Raw genomic sequence first — 17,201 nt, forward strand, 5'->3', positions numbered from 1 at the left:
TTTTTTCTTTTTTTCTTTTTTTTTGGGGGGGGATGTTTAAGTTCTACTCTCTTAGCAAATTTCAATTATGCAATATAGGGTTACCAAGTATAGTCACCATGTTTTACCATTAGATTCTTCCTCAGACCTTATCCATTTTATAACTGAAAGATTGTACCCTTTTAGCAACCTCTCTCTATTTCCAACAATTCCCCCCTCCAAGTCCTTGGCAACCATTCTACTCTGTTTCTATGAGTTGAACTTTTTTTTGGGGGGGGGTGTTCCACAAATAAGTGATACCATGAATTATTTGTCTTCTCTAACTGGCTTATTTCTAATGTGACTTCTTAATGCTTTTATGAGGCCATTGTTATTAATAATGCTTGGGTGACAAAGCTGCTGATATGAAAATTGGGGTGATTAAACCAATTTACCAGAAGGTGGAACTTGAGTAAGTCATTTCTTTCACTTGCAAGAAGAAACAAGGTTAGGTTAGCATGCAATTCTACATGACGTTTTCAACATCTCTATCTATGGTTGTCACTCAGTAAATGTTGGTTGCCTTGAATGGAACATAGAATTTTTATATTTTACAATGGAATTAATGTTGTCCTGACACCTCCCACTAAGAACTTGATCAAATGTTGAAGGCTCAAAGCTTATCATACTTTAGAACAATAGGAAAAACACAAAATTGCTCTTGCAATGGGGTTTCACTGGGCCAGTAACTCGTGGTCTGGTTCAGTTTGCTTTCTCAGTTCTTAAGAGTCTATAAAGATTACCTGTCCCGTGTTTAATTTCAGTATTCGGCCAAATATCTTCCTGGGAGTTGCTGAGGGCTCAGCGCAGTACAAGAAGTGGTACTTCGAGCTTATTATCGACCAGGTGGAGCCCTTCCTAACAGCAGAGCCTACACACTTGCGAGTGGGCTGGGCCTCTTCCTCGGGCTATGCTCCATACCCCGGAGGCGGAGAAGGGTGGGGAGGAAACGGCGTTGGTGATGACCTGTACTCCTATGGTTTCGATGGACTTCACCTTTGGTCAGGTGAGTACTTTGCCAAGGGTTGGGCCCCTTTTACCAGGGATGATTGAGGCTTGAATTGTTCGAGTGGAAATGGTTCCTTTCTCTTTAAATGATGTTAGATTAAGAGTCTCAACTACATAGATGGTTAGGTGAGAAGAACGTCAGATTGAAAAGAGACCGTCCTGATTTGAAACCATGGCACTGACACAACCAGCTGCATCATCTAGTACAGATCACTTTTCTCAAATTCAGTGTCTGTATCTGTACAATCCTAATCGCATAGGGTTTCAGGATTACATGCGCAAACAGGGAAGGAGAAAGAGACTCAGCATTTATTTACTGGACAGTGAGCGATATACCTTTTGAACATTTTTTTCTCTCATTTTTATCTTTACAATGACCCCTTAAGATAGATGATACTGCCCTCATGTTACATACATGGAAACAGGCCCAAAAATAGTTAAGGAATTGATTCACAGTCATGCTAGAAAGGAGCTGGATCGGACTACAAATCCATCCTCTTGTCAGTGCAGCATATTGCTTCATGATACACTATAACATGTCTGGATATGTACCTGACACATAATAAATGCTAATCTCTTAAAAAGAATCCAAAGCTTCCTTTTCAAACATGCACATTCATGTTTTCCCCTAAGCACGACCATGCTTGTGCCTGGGGAGGAATGGGTTGGCTTCTGCCTAGGTGCAAATGCAAGAAGAACACTCATGCTTTCATCCCAGAATCAGAGCGCTACCCCTGCTGTCCACAGCATGTCTTACCTGCATCTTTTGCAAAACTGCAATTGGAGACATTGTGTCCCATATAGAAATCCCTTATATAAGCATTGTGCTTCGTGCCTCTTGCATAAGGAACCATGGCACACATTTTCCTTTAAATCCAGCATGAGGGAAAACTTTGTTTCTAAAAGACAAAACTGTATATTTTTCTTTCGTAACTGGGAAGCCCTCACGTTTTCTTTCTTCCCTTAGCTTTCAGGCTAAAGCTGTTAGCTCAAGCCCTGATGACATGCTTCTTGCAGTTTGTTTTTGTTTTCAATTGGTCAGTATGGTTGTGTGTGTGTGTGTGTGTGTGTGCTGTTTTACATTCATTTTAAACATTTTAAAACTTTTAGGAATGGTGTAAAGTTAGTTATATACTTATTGGTCCTGGGTCATTTGAGGGAAGAAAAAGAAAGTCTCTGACCACGTTTTATGGGTCCAAAGGATGGCGTGGTACAAACAAAAGCAGATGCAAAATGGCAGGATGATGGGTTAGAGTAAGTGCAAATCTTGTCTTGTTGTTCTCTTATCCTCGAAATTTAATGTTCTGTCTTCAAGGAGGATAGAGGTGGATTTCCTCAGAATCCCATCATGGGGCCACCAGATCTGTGTCTATACAGTAGTAACCTTTAGCTTAGGCTATCATCAGATGTTATAAGGTTCTCAGAAAGTTGTCTCTCGGGAAGCGATTTGAGAAGAAAGAGTTGTCATGCTCACACACATCTGCACCTCCTGAATCTGGTAGGATTGAATCTGTGAAGGAATGAAAGGGATTGACCTGAGAAGATTTTTACCCCACTGTGTGCTGAATGCTGCTCGTCTCCTGCCATCTTATCACTATATTGCAAGATTATTTTCTGGATCCCAGTCCACACCTGAAGAGACTCCATGTGGGGACTGGTTAAGGAAATATGAAGCACACCTGGGCCCTTGGATGAAACAAATGGGACTCTCATTTCAAAGATAAATTAACCATTCTCAAAGAAAAAAAATATTGCTCAATCTTTTCTAGACTTTGCAGTACTGCATGGGGCACTTAGCATATCCTTTTGTAAAAATTGCAGAATGAATGCACCAATCAGTCAGGAGGCAGAGAACCCACTCATCATGCATCCAGAAAGTGTTGCTATCTGTGCATTGCAGGACCTGACATCCATCTAATTGTGTATCATTCCAAGAGTGCACAGTGCACAGGTTTTGGCAGTGCCCCCCTCACCCCTTTTGTGCTGCCTGCTCTGAAGGCCAGGATGGTGACTGTGCCAAGCCCACACCAATTGTCACTAACAGTGGCTCTTATGACTGCACTCAGGGGAAGGAGGCTTGGGACTCAGCTTTTCCAAAGCTGACTGTCTCTACATTACCCACACTTAGTAATAGAATGTCGTACCTGTGCATTCAGGGGAGAAACCAGTGACTGTAAGATTTATAGCTTTCATGCTCACTGAAACACAAAGCTTCCTTGGATCTGGGCCTTATTCTGAATTCTCCAACCAGCACCCAGGGAACATATATCTTGCACAAGACAGTGCAGGTAACTATGTCAGCATGTGCTCCAGCTGAAGAAATAAGATTTTCCTTAATGACGCCCACCAGGGCAGCAGTGAATTTCAGACTATCTGATGAAAGGGCAATTATCTGATGAAGAAATGAAATGAGAGTGACACTCCAACTTACCCGTTGTAAGAGAGAATGGAGGATAGCTTGAGAGAGAGATTGGAAACTGGTTGTGACAATTTTTCTCCTCTTCCTCAGGATATAAATGCCCTGGCCCATTAACTTTAAACTTATCTGTGTGCATAAAATAAGACACTGCCTTAAATTGGTCTTTAATGTGCTTATAAAAGTACAGGTGTTGCAGTTGTTGGGAAAAATTGCAGGGTCCCTAACATTTGTAATTGGAAAGAACCAAGAAGAAACATCATAGCTTTCAAGTTATGCCTGGGTTTGAATCCCCGCTCCTCCACTTTACGGGTTTTTTGACATTGGGAAGATTACTTAACCTCTCAGGATTACTTGTTTTCCTCAGATAAAATGAAGATATGCTCTACAGCTCTTATAAAATTTAAATGAGATAAGGGACACAAAGTTCTTGACACACACTTGATACCCAGTAAACATGATTTTTTCTTCCCTCATTGTCCATGAAGTTCACTAAAATCATAAAGACTAAGTCCAGAGTTCTGGGTACCTCACTCGCGACCATGAGAGTAGCCCCATCCTAAGGGTATAACCCAGGTCTCATGCTAAATGGGAAACAAAGTTTCAAAGTGACATCCTAGGAGCGTCAGTGAGCTTTTGCTGTACAGCAGGAGCGTAGCCTTCATAGGTCTGTTTAACCACCAAAGCCTATGAACTCACTTTCAAACATCAGTTGTAGAAACATCCCCCTTCTCAACCCTGCCAACCTTCTCGACAGAATCCTGAGTCAGCTCAGCCACTGTGATTTTCTTTTTGGAAGAATGGCTCTTGTCTTGTCATGACATCACTTTCCCTCTCCAGACATGGCCTTCATGCAGCCTTTCAGATCTGAAGTTGGAGGTGATTTGGGTGCAGGGCCGCCTATAGTATGTTACTGGCTACGTAGCAGTTCCATGGGAGAAATCACACCTATTCTTCCCTTTTAACAACTGTTTCCCTTGCAAAATTGGCATAAGCAGAGGCATTTGTCTTCCCAAGAGGTAAGTGATACGGGAAGCGAATGAATGGAGTAAAATTGTGCCTCCCAATTTGTTATGACGTCTGACTCATGAAGATAATTTATCTCTATAGTCAAACTTGTATACGAGGGCCTTTACCTGTCTCCCTCCTAAGATGGATGCCAGGGTTTTGCTATGTCTATCGAAACACACCCCACTGTGACTCAGACCTTTTCAGCTCCACTGCTGTGTGGAGAGGATCCGAGGGCGGTAAAACATCAGCATCTTTACGTATTTGGAGCCTCTCTCTTTCCAGATGCCTAAGTATTTGTGTTTATGTTATAATGCCAAGCTCTGCAGTGCCGGGGGTGATGGAAATGCTGAGCATCAGTCTTTCCAGTTGCCTACATTACTCATCAGAATAGACTAACTCCCACGGTGAAATATTCTTGAGTAATTTTGAAGATGTGCAGCCAATGATAAAAGAGCTTTTTTCTTGATCTTAAAATGCTAGGCTGGGAAAGGCCTTTCCAGAGGCCTTTAGATGGGCCTGAGCCTCTGAGTCAGGGGAGGTTTCCTCTGACTAGTCATGGGACTCCCCATCCTGTCTCAATGGGGGTGTCTAGGATGACTCAGGGTTTCTAACATCTTGAAAAGCAGTTCAGGTGACTTCGAAACACTTTCTGTAGCAACTTTGCTTTTCCTTACTAGAGCATCCCATTTCTGTCGGTTGTTTGAAAGGGATCAGAAGCTGATTTTTAAACATATTTGAAAGTGACTATTTTGGAGCACTATTTTTCAATAAAGGGACTTACTGATTTCAATAACTCAATAAGTGATTTTTCAAATCACTTCCTGGACTCAATGCTAAGATTCTCCATATTTGGTTCTTTTTTTCCTAATATTATAAGAGACATAATATTCCTATAATGTTCTGGCAGGCTTATCTACTATTAGCCTAGTAATAAAGTTTCTGGAGTTACAAATACAATAATAATAGCATCTATTTTAGCTTACAATGTGTCAGGCACTCTTCTAATCACTCTACATGGAATGATTTATTCAAAACTCACAAATCCCACAACATTATTATTTTTATTTGACAAATGAGGAAACTTGAGTCCACATAGCTAAATGAATTGCCCAAGGTCACACAGTTAGTAACTGCCAGAGCCAGGACTCAAGCCCAGGGAATCTGGTTCTAAAAATATCTCTTAACTGGTACCCGTTACTGCCTCTTGAGTGGTATGCAGGACATTAGTCGTTCATTTCATCAAAAGCTTGGGAATAATAGTGATAGCTTACAAACAGTTATTGACAGCATCATGTGGACATCACTGTACCCATTTTACAGATGTAAAAGCTGATTTTTTAGTAAGATCACAGGTCTAGTTTCTTGCAGCAGATAAAGATTTGTGATTTGAACTCAGCCCTCATGTCTTCAAGACCACTTCCCAACCCTACCCCCCATGCCATCTCATTACAGAGCAACTGGAATGACACGTATTTAAATGTGAGCTACAGGACTTTCCAAATCATTTAGAGCCTTGAAAGCCCTCACAGGAGTAGCGGTTACTTCCTATAGATGACAATGGATTTATAAAGCAGCCTATACAAAAGCAATCTCACAATTCCCTAATTTTCTAGTTTCAGAATCTTAACACTATTCATATTTTAAAACTAGATATACTTTATCAGATGACCTTTTATAACATGAATATTATGTGAAATGGACTCTTTTTTATTTAAAGAGACATCCCATTACATTGCCCTAAGTGCTTGCTAAGAATATGCTTCCTATCCAGGAATTATCAAGAGTATCCCTTTAGTTTCTAGATAATGTTGGTCTCAACTCTGTGTTCTTTACTGCATATGTTTTAAAAATAGGTTCAGATTATGATTTCGGTTTGCCTGTGGATGATCTTAGCAAGTGTTCCAATAGCAACTTCTCCTTGGCACCCAGTCTCTTAGGGAAAAAAGAGATATAAGGCAGTGTCATTTACCACAGGGACACAATCGCTTTTCCTGGTGGTTGTTTTCGACCAAGAAAGCAAGGCCAGACAGAAGAGATTCTTCCAGCCATTGTTTCTCAGAAAGATGTTTGGCCGATATGGCGTATTGAAGGCTAAATAAATAAAGTTTGGAGCTCAGCCTCTGATGGCATCGAGGCACAGCAATCAATGGAGAGCATCCCCCACGAAAGCTGCTCTTCATCTTTATGGGCCAAGTCTTGGACTGGCGTAGAAGCCAACGGTGAGCCCTGAAGGATAGGAGGGAGGGCCCTGGGCATACAATTCAGCACTGCTAGTTTTGTCCAAGTTGATATGATCTCAGAAAGGTACAGTTCCTTCTAATTGGTATTTTTAAGGATCTAGATACTTTCAAAGGTTGTCCAACCTTTGGTAGTTGTCCCACCTAGGGTTTCAGTTAGTTTCTCTTTTTCTCAAATTCACAGAAATCTGTGACTTTGATTGCGGTGATATTTTCCAGAATTTAATCCACAAAGAAACAATTGAAGCAGGACGGATTGGTGTTTCATGGGAAAACAAGCAATCTTAAGAGTGAGACAATACAGCAAGATTTGCTGAGTTTTAATGTCACAGATTCCTTTGCTAACAGACTTGCATATGGTAAGGAAAAAAAGCTGCTGGAATCAGGGATGCCTAAATTCCATAAAAGGAGCTGAAAGTACTCAGTCTCCTCAAATGGAGAAATTGGAAACGTGTCAAACCCACACACTCTTCAAGTTTGGCTTAGATTTGTTCTGTTTTAATTAAGGTCAACTGTAGGTTCTACAATGAGGAACTTGCTCCTCATTCTTCGTAATGAAATAAGGTATACAGTTATAAAACCGAAGTCCGGGGCCACTGCAGGCTGATTTGCCAACATGCGGTGAGGGTGTTGTGTGCTGTGGCATTGCCGAGAATCCAGATTCTAAGAACTTGTCCATTTCTTCTAAGTTATTAAATTTGGTGGCATATAGTCCTTCATAGTATTCTTGGATAATCCTTTGTATTTCTGTGGTGTCCGTGATAACTTCCCCTTTTTCATTTCTGATTTTGTTCTATGTTCTGGTCCAGCTTTACTTCCTCACCGCGTCTCGTAATCAAGCCCCCACGTCAGTCCCCACACTCCAGCCTCATCACTCTAGCATTCTGCCTATACAGCAGGTCTTCAAATAACATTGTTTAGTTCAACGTCACTTTATCATAATGTTGATGAGAAAATAAATCGGCTCTCGGTTGGGGCCACTGCCTGTGTGGAGTTTACACGTTCTCCCTACGTCTGTGTGAGTTTTCTCCGGGTACTCCAGTTTCTGTCCATATCCTAAAGCTGTGCGCATTAAGTGAACTGGCGTGCCTAAATTGTCCTGTCTGAGTGAGTGCGGGTGTGAGTGTGAGGGCGCCTTGCAAGGGAAGGGTGTCCTGACCAGGGTGGGTCCCACCTTTCTCCCTGAGCTTCCGGAAGAAGCTCTGGCCACCTGCAACCCCACACTGGAATAAGCGGGTTGGAAAATCATCATCTTACTTGTTTTTATTACTCTTTCATAAATGTATGTATAGCTCACATTTATTTCAGTGTTTAATATTGAAAGTGTGTTGGGTCTTTATTTAGAAGTTCGGTGATGTTTTTGTGACCAGAAATGTGCCATAGAAACTTAACTCTTATTTGTATCAGTTAGCCTATGGTAAAATTGGCTTCCTTGTATGTCATTTTATTTGAAGTTGGAATTTCCAAAAACCTATGGACCATGTTAATTGAGAGCTTACTGTGTGTCATACACTCCTTTTACATAAGCTGTTCCTTCTATCTGGAATGCTCTTTCTCATTTATCTAGGGAAACTTTCATTCTTCAAGTCATCTTGTCCCACACTCGCAAACCAACTTGATATCCTCTACCTCCAGAAGGCATCTCCTTCATTCCAATACTTGTGCTGAATTGTGATTCTTTATTTGAATGTTTGTTTCCCACCAGACTATGGACTTCTTAAGGGTAGGAACTAGGTCTTTTGTCTTTGATTCCAGCCCCAAGCACAGTGTTTGGCAGTGTTGAGCCTCATTACTGTTTCCGGAAGCATGCTGGGGGCAGGAGTGGGAGTTAACACAATATGGTTTTGTCAATCACAAGAAGGGGGCATCTAAATTTATTATTATTATTATTATTATTATCATTATTGAGAGTGTAGCAATTTTTACTACTTTAAAATCCACTATTTAGAATCTATTACTAGAATAGCAGTAACCACTGAAAACATTAAATAATAAACAGTTTAAATAATTCTAAGCTGGGAATAGAATAGATATATGTACAAAATTTATAAACAACTCACCCATCATAAGGGGTTTTTTTTTTAATTAACTTTTCATGGCATAAAGTCATTAAAATCCAGTTTCTAATGACTATTTCATTATACAATAAAATGTTCATAATATGGTAAGTTGAAAAATCAAGTTATTAAATCCTATCCCAGTTTGGATTAAAAGTGTGTGTGTGTGTGTGTGTGTGTGTGTGTGTGTGTGTGTGTGAGAGAAAGAGAACTGTTTATTATTGAGTAACATTTTTTCTTGTTCATACTTTCTATATATATATATGAGTATAACGAACATTTATAATGAATGTGTAATATTTCTATAATCAAGGAACAAGATATATTAAAAAAAAATTTTTCCTGAAACCCCATGTTAATACCTAACTTTTGCCTCTTCATTACTCTCTTCCTAGTAGAACTGTAAACCTGTTAGGGGGTGGGGGAGTAGTTATGATAATTTAGTTATAGAAATTTCAGAATGGAATGATGTGACATAGAAAAGAGAGAGGTGATTTTTTTCACTACTTTAAGTTATGTCAGGAAATGACAAACCATCTTATGAAGGAGATATGCAACAATAGCGAAAGAGGTCACCAATACAGAGTATAAGTGACTCTGTTTCTCTGCCTATCTTAAGTAATAAAATTCTTTAAGACAAACAAGCAAACTGCTGCTGCACAGTGTAATACCTAGATAGCCTTGCTGTTCTTCACGTTGACGGCTCCTGCATCCAGTGCTAACGTGCCCATATCACTACCCCTGCGAGGGTTTTCAAGGCTCCAAATGATTCAGACGAGTCCTGCTTTATCCTTCCAATTTGGCTGTAACAAGATGGCACTTGTGAGTGCGGGTGTGAGGCACACACGGTGGGTGTGGGGACGGGTCTTGAAGTCATAGAGGGCTGAATTCAAATTGCAAGTCTTTACCTGCTACATGAACCTGAACCTGTGATTTTAGTAGAAGCTCAGTTCCTACATCTGTAAAATGGGTACATTGATGCCCACAGCGATGCTATCAGGAGTGGTTTATAAGGTACCATTATTATTCCTATGCTTTTGATGAAGTGAATGGCTGATGTGCTGTATACCACACAAGAGATAATAGCGTGGAGCAGTTAAGGGGCATATCTAGAACCAGACCTCCTGGCCTTGAGTCTTGGTTCTGTCACTTACTAACTCTGTAGCTTTGGGCAAGTCTCTCACCTTTGTGGACTCAAGTTTCCTCATCTAGCCAATGAAAATGTCAGGTTGTTGCGAGTTCTGAATGAATTTATTCCGTGTAGATTGATTAGAAGAGTGCCTGACACATTGTAAGCCACAAGAAATGTGATTATTATTGTTTTTGTTTCCATAACTTCAGAAACTAATTACTAGGCTAACAGTAGTTAAGCCTTCCAGAACATCATGGAGAGGAAACAGAAGAGAGCAAAGGCAGTCTGTCCGTTATTTTAAACACCAGGCCAGAATCTGGGCGCACATTAAACAGGTCGAATTCTTGTTTGTTCTCATTTCTGACAGCTTGCGAGTTTCCTCTGAGACTCATGTCGTCTCAGACGGCCCACTCACCATCTTAGAAATCATTCCTCATTGCTCGTCTCACACAGTTTGGGAAAGCGCAGTTGCATTTCAAAGACCTCCTGTGTGCCCTCATACTTCTCCCCTCCCACTGGTGGCCTGTGAGCGTTTCTTCCACAGGCCCACATTCCTTCCTGTTGTTCTTTGCTCACTAGGCCGCATTCCCAGAGCCGTGGCCTCCCTCAACCAGCACCTCCTGAAATCAGACGACGTGGTGAGCTGTTGCCTCGACCTCGGAGTGCCCAGCATCTCTTTCCGCATCAACGGGCAGCCTGTGCAGGGGATGTTTGAGAACTTCAGCACAGATGGGCTCTTCTTCCCTGTGGTGAGCTTTTCAGCAGGTGTCAAGTAAGTGATGGCTGTGATCTCATGGAGAGTAGCCGGGACCCCACCCCCTACCACTCCCGTGAGCTGGGGACTGTGATTATCCCCTCAGGGCTTCAGCACCCTCAGCCCAACTCCACCAAGAAAGTGATGGTGAAAAGCAGAGAGCAGGGCAGGGTCATTCACTCCGTACAGACTTGTTGAACACATACCTCCTGCCAGTGGTTACATACTATCTTCAGATAATAAGTCCTGTGTAGAAAGTGACGTTGATAACTACGAAAAGTATTACATGCTCATTATAAAAAATTTGAAAGATACAGTTATAAATAAGACAATAAATATCACCCATGATCTCAACATTTAGTTATAATCTCTATTGGTATTTTGGTGTATTTTCTTCAAGTCTTTTATTCTACAAATATATGTATTTCTTTTTTAATTGATATCACACTAAGTAGGAAGTTTTATGTCTCGATTATTTTTCATTCAGGAATATGTAGTAAACCTTTTCCTGAGTCATTAAGGACCCTCCTCCAAATGATTCAAATGGCTGTATCATATCCTTTTATTTGGCCCTCCCATAATATAGCCATTACTTTGTTGTTAGACTGTCGTGCTGAGTCCACTTTGTTATAAATTACTATGAACATTCTTCAGCATAACTTTTTGTCTGCCTTTCTGTTTAGTTCCTCATAAAAGTAGGTCGAAAGGTATGAACTTTTTAAAGTTTAGGTTTAAAATTACATGGCCGAATAGGTTTTCAGTAAGATTGTATGAACAGTTCAGAACTCATTATCAATAATTCTGAAATCTCAAAAGCTCCGAGAAACATAAATTTTGCATAATTCATTTCATCACAAAATCTGACCTGAACTCTTGTGTTAAAACTGCCGTGAACAGAAATGAGGCTATTTGTAGTCTTTTACTTATTCCACTTCTTGTGAATATTTACATGTTTAACTGTAGAAATATTAATGTGTTTGATTATGGAATACAACCCCTGACTGGAGCGTCTATTTAATATATATTATATGTACCTTCTTTCTTTTTTAAAATCCAAAGAATTCTGATGTCTGAAACACAACTCCAAAACATGTCAGATAAAGGATTTTGGCTTCCACTCTCATTGTGAATGGGAATACACAACTGATTGGGTACTCATGAACTTTTACTATTATTAGTTATTTTTCATCTGTGCTAATTTGAGGAAATTGCATCTTAAAGTTTTAATTTTCTATTGACTACAGATGTGGTTAAGCATTTTTTTAGGCTTACTGTTTTTACGTATTATTTTAACCCAATATTTTTTGTAAATTTTGTGTTTTCTTCCTTTCTGGTATTAATGTTTTGGGTCATTCTGGTTTAATATATTAAGGTTTGAACTATTATTGGTTTTAAATATTTTTCCCTGTTTCTGATTTACCTTTTTGTACTTAGGTATTTTTCTATTTTTTCCCTTTTATCAAAGTAATGCAAGTCAAAGAAAATAGCAAGAACTTATAATCGTACCACCCAGAGATAATCATATTGCCTTTTTATTTATACATCTCAATGTTTTTACCTTAAATTGGGCTTCTACTCTGCATGCTGTTTTTCTTGCATTCACTGCTCTGCCGCCTTTCCTTATATCAGTTGGATGCTATATTAACTATATTAACTATTTTAATCTGACAATACATTTTAACATCTACAAGGCAAGACCTTATTATAACTCACCTTTTCCAAAACTTTCTTAGCCATTCTTAATCTCTGCCCATTAAAGAAATCACAGTCAATTGAGGGGGAAACGACACTCAACACAGTTAGGATCTCTCTGGTTTCCATGGAAACCATTGGACAGAGCCTTGAAAAGAGGAAAGTTGTGGAGAGCAGGGCTTAGAGCTGAGACCACACAAAAATGACCTCGGAGCTCCAAACATCCAAGTGATGGCATTTCCAGAGTGACACCACTGCGATAGGCCTCAGCACCTCAGTAGATTGATAAACCAAGATATGTTCCCATGTTTTCTAATAGAGCATAAAAATTCTGTTTAAATAAACTGTTTAGGAACAAAGGATCATCCTTTGTAAATGATATTCAATGTTTAGAATTTGACACAGATATGCAAACATACACAGCACACAGTAATTCATGTTTGCAAACGTGCATAGTGACACAGCATACACATACATATACACAAATCCACATATGCATATTTATAAGCATACTCATGTAGGTGGATATAGCATATTAAAATTAAACATCATTGTTGGAGATTCTTGTAAGAAATGGAGAACCACCATTGTAAAACTTTACTAGGGTTGCAAATCTACTCATCACAAATTCAAGCCAGAGAATTTTACATCAGCCCCCATGGACTATATTCTAAAGCGTTGGCAGTTCTTTACCTGTGGTTCTCTGTTCAGAGGATATTTCCATGAGAATTCCATCCCAATGCTCCCTTTTTAAATGTGGTGTAACATATTCCTCGTTGATATCCACAAGGAGTATGTAGAAAACAAGGAGAATTATAGAAAGACAGAGGTGTTATAAGCACAGAGAAAACTGATTGAAACAAAGACCGTCTCTCTGGCAATCGGGGTGGGAAACCATAGTAGGCCCAGTTGTACATCTTCCCCACTCCATTCCCTGGGAATAAAGACAATGAATAAAATCGAAACACGATGGAACAACATTTGGGTCATCCACCTGATGACTCAAGGCCTTTCTTGTGGAGAAACTGCTCACTGAGCAGCCAGTTCCCAGGACCACATTTGCCTGGATACGTAATGGCCTTTGCCACCCAGCATCAGTGCCCTTCCCTTCTTTGTTTGTTTTGACCACATCCCGCTCACTGGATTTTACTTATCACCTGAGAATAGTACTTAGCTAGAAGTCAAATCTCTGAAGACAGGTCTTTTCCAGTCTGCTGCCTAATGGGCTTTTCTGAGTATTATGTGTTTAGAGAATAGTACATCCAGTCTTGCAAGTTGCATAACGATTTTTAATCATTAACTCATTCATCCAATCTTCCTCAGAGCTGTGAGATAGGACTTTTGAGAGTGTGGGGTTTTTTGTTTTGTTTTGTTGTCTTGGTGGTTTTGGGTGGGGATTTTTCTCAAATCTTCTCTCGGAAAGAACTGCAGGTAGCAAATGAAGAAATAGGTGACTGAAATGCATCCACGTGTGGAGGATGTTTCTAGCATGTTGTCTCTAGGTCAGCAGATCATGCAGCCTTCTCAGTGCACAGGAGAAAGAGAAGCAAAGTTCCAAGATAATAAAAATGAGATGTCTAACCCATTTCTAAGGCACAACTGCTGAGAGAATTTAAGAAACTGAACTGTTCACATGTGTTAACTCGAAAAGTTAACACCACAGATGTGAGAGATTCTTGCTTAGTGCAACTGAACCAGCAAACCTGAGTGCCGGAAGCTTGATGTCTCTCAAGCCTCCTCTCTGTCAGGAAAATATCACCTCTGAGATATTCCTGTCTTTGGTTCTCAGAACAGGATATGATCTGAGGAGAGATGGAATCTCAGTTGGCCTGTATACTTGAGAAATAACACTTTATTAAAGTACGTTTAGTCTGTCACAGGATGTCATTGGTCAGTCAGTGCTGGTCCCATATTGGAGAGTAACCAGTTTGTTTCTTTTCCCTTAAGAGTAAAGGGGATTGATAAACCAATACTTACTCTTACATCAACTGATCAAATATGATTTGGTGCCGAAACATAGCAGTTCCTCTTTCTACTACTTTAGTTTGGTTGTGCAAAAAACTAGAAAGGGAAACCAGAAACCTAATTCCAAGTTAGAGTATCTTATTGAAAATAAATGTGTGTAATAATAAAATTGAAAAGAAATTATTGTCTATACCCAATACAGTAGAATATTTACCTGATATGTAATGTCCCTCCCAGCAAGGTACAAGGTTATGCCCATCGAGAGAAAGATTCTTCTGTCATAGGAGCATTTAGAAATGTTCTCATTTTTAACTCTGTGTGGCCTCTAAATTAGATTTCTCTTTTACAGCCCCATTTCCTCCTACTTACTGAGGTTGTAGTCTTGACTTTGCGACCCTACAGTTATTTTATAATTACAAACTATGTTGTTAATAACACCTGATTAGGATGTGCCTGCCAGCAGTCATCAAAGAGCAGAAATCTTTTCCAATTAGATTTACCCGCAGTGAAGTCAAAGGCAGCATGAGTAATTACTAACAAAATCCACAAATCAATATGTACTCTGTTCTAACTACTATGAATATGCTTTCTCAGTTTTCTTCTCACTGTGATTTATGACCGGTATGATTAGTGTAGCAGGGCTTTGATATAACAGCCCTGTCCCTTTTGCGACAGAATTTTGGATGAGGCATATGTACCTTGGAGGCCACCCAAAAGGTTGAGTTACTCAGGTGCCAGGACGGTCTTTGTAAAAGGTGGTCTCACCCTGCAAAATGGCATTATGGCATGGACCACATGGAAAACATTACACAGAAGCTGCAATATTTAGTGAAATTTGGGTGCTACATTTTGGTTTGCAGAAAATTGATGGATTAGTCACTGTAGTAGAATATATATTATAGCTATAGTTGAACTCCCCCATAGGTTATTTTCTCATCTTCATATCTCTTTTACCAGCCCATTCTAATTTATAAAAACAACAATATCCAAAGACGGTTGGTGTTTGTGTTTGGTGTTTGTTTTCTGTTAGTATCCACCAGGTTTGGCTAAAATTCAGGGAACCAACAGCTTTGCTATTTCCAGCTTGCTGTGGTCGATGCTGTGGAAATTATTGCTGAGATAAATATAATTCTGTGAAGAACATGATGAGCACTGGCTGGCTTGCCCTGAGCGTTCATCAAACACTGGCCAGAAAGAATACGAATGTGGGAACGTACATAACTCAGATTCTTCTCCCATCTTAGCAATATGGACTAAAGATGGAATTATGAATCATGACTTATAAGTTAAATTCAGGTCAGCAAAAGCTTGCTAATTCTTTGTCTTCTTAACCACAGCCTGTATCTTTTTGTTCTTTAGGACACCATCCCAACTCTCTGGTGGGGAGGTGGGTAACTCAATAGCAGATAAGAGTAATGAGACATCTAGTAACTAAGACTAAAGTGACTTCACATGTTTGCCAATAAGGTTTGAATAAAGAAACCTAGTTATCCCTTCTGAGCATAGTAAAGCTTTGATTTTACTGTACTTTTTTTATTCATGGGTCAGTCTTTCAAATCTGGGAATTTGCACCAGGTATTCTCATCTCTTCTGCAAACTGGCAAGCAAAAATGCATACATTTTAAAGATGAAACTGAAAGTGCTAGCGAGGATTTTTCAGTACAATTTGCTCTGTTTTCAAAATATTAGTCAAGTAAATAGAAAATTCCTCTACACATCCCAAAACTTCACTACTCCCAGGTGACTATTACTGAAGTTGTTGCTCATTCTGAAGTGGGGGTATCTAAAGACACAGCTGCTTACTGTAATCATTTTAAGAAGCAAAGAAAATACCTTCTTTGAGAGCTGATGGAATGTCTGAGTTATAGGAAGAACCCCGGAAGATGATACAAGTGCTTTAGTGAAAGAGATTAAATTGAATAATGAAATTGATTTTTAAAATCCATCAATATAGAGAAAAATCTGAGGATAACGAACTAATTTTAATGAACTCAATTCTTAACTTTTTGTTTAAATTTAACCTTTTTTATGGTGCTGGGAGATTCAGTGGAACCCAAGGAGCGGGAAGAATGCACCTAGAGAAAAGAGAGTTATATTCTATTCGGAAATTTCCCATTTATGAATGAGGCAAAAGATTTAAAAGGCTAATATTAAGTACTAGATAACGGATTTATTGAAAGGAGCAGACTTGGTAGGTGTAACTTTGTGGTTTCTCCTTCTACTCTTTCAAATGCTAGCTCTGGACTTCTGGGTAAGTTCTTGGGCAGGTTCCGTAGCCATTATTACTCCTGTTAAGAATAAGAACAAGAGCAATCTTGTCAGTAATTTAAAAGTTCCATCTATTTGAATATAAAAACTCCAGATTTGTATCCAGTTGATGTTTGAGCCTTGCCCCACTTCAGCCTAGAGTTTTGAGGCTGGTTTCTTGGCTCTGTCGGCAGAGCTTCGCCCCCGTTAGCCAGCTCCTGTCTCAGGTGCCTAGAGAGTGGAGTCCAGGGGGCAAGACGACTGTTGGAAAGGCCCATGCTATGGAGTCGGTGAAGCTGTACTGTGGCATCAGATCTTTGTGTAGGGGTTGTATAATTGCTGCCTCTTTGTGTAATGGTTGCCTCTTTCTCTTCTGGGGCTCTTCTGTAGTTTTTTGTTTGTTTGTTTGGTTGGTTGGTTTTGGAGAGCCTCAGACTAGGAGTCTCTGACTGCAGTTCCTTGGACACCAGCGTTACCACCTCTGCTGGTTGCTCCCTCTAGCTGACCACACACCTCCCTCTGCATTCCCCCACCCCCTGCATAGGCCTTTCACCTCCCTCAGCCTATGGGTTTCTCATGTCTGCTCAGTTATTTGCCCTTCTGGGCATAATTCCTCTTGTGATGGCTGGCATCTGGCTCACCTGACCTTCCAAGAACACAGTCA

The 17,201-nt window shown here is 39.9% G+C and overlaps 1 protein-coding gene across 1 annotated transcript in view; it reads left to right on the plus strand.

Moving 5' to 3' along the window:
• Positions 1-17,201, plus strand: part of LOC308497862 (ryanodine receptor 3) — a gene marked incomplete at its 3' end in the record, with an annotated part of 275,261 nt that overhangs the window by 116,351 nt on the left and 141,709 nt on the right. Inside the window, exons 17-18 of the mRNA XM_081048956.1 lie at positions 783-1,024; positions 10,459-10,651. Of these exons, the coding sequence (XP_080905082.1) occupies positions 783-1,024; positions 10,459-10,651 (435 nt within the window). The remainder of the gene's footprint in view (positions 1-782; positions 1,025-10,458; positions 10,652-17,201) is intronic.

Source organism: Rhinolophus hipposideros (assembly GCF_964194185.1).
Source record: "Rhinolophus hipposideros genome assembly, chromosome: 5".
Taxonomy (NCBI): Eukaryota; Metazoa; Chordata; class Mammalia; order Chiroptera; family Rhinolophidae; genus Rhinolophus; species Rhinolophus hipposideros.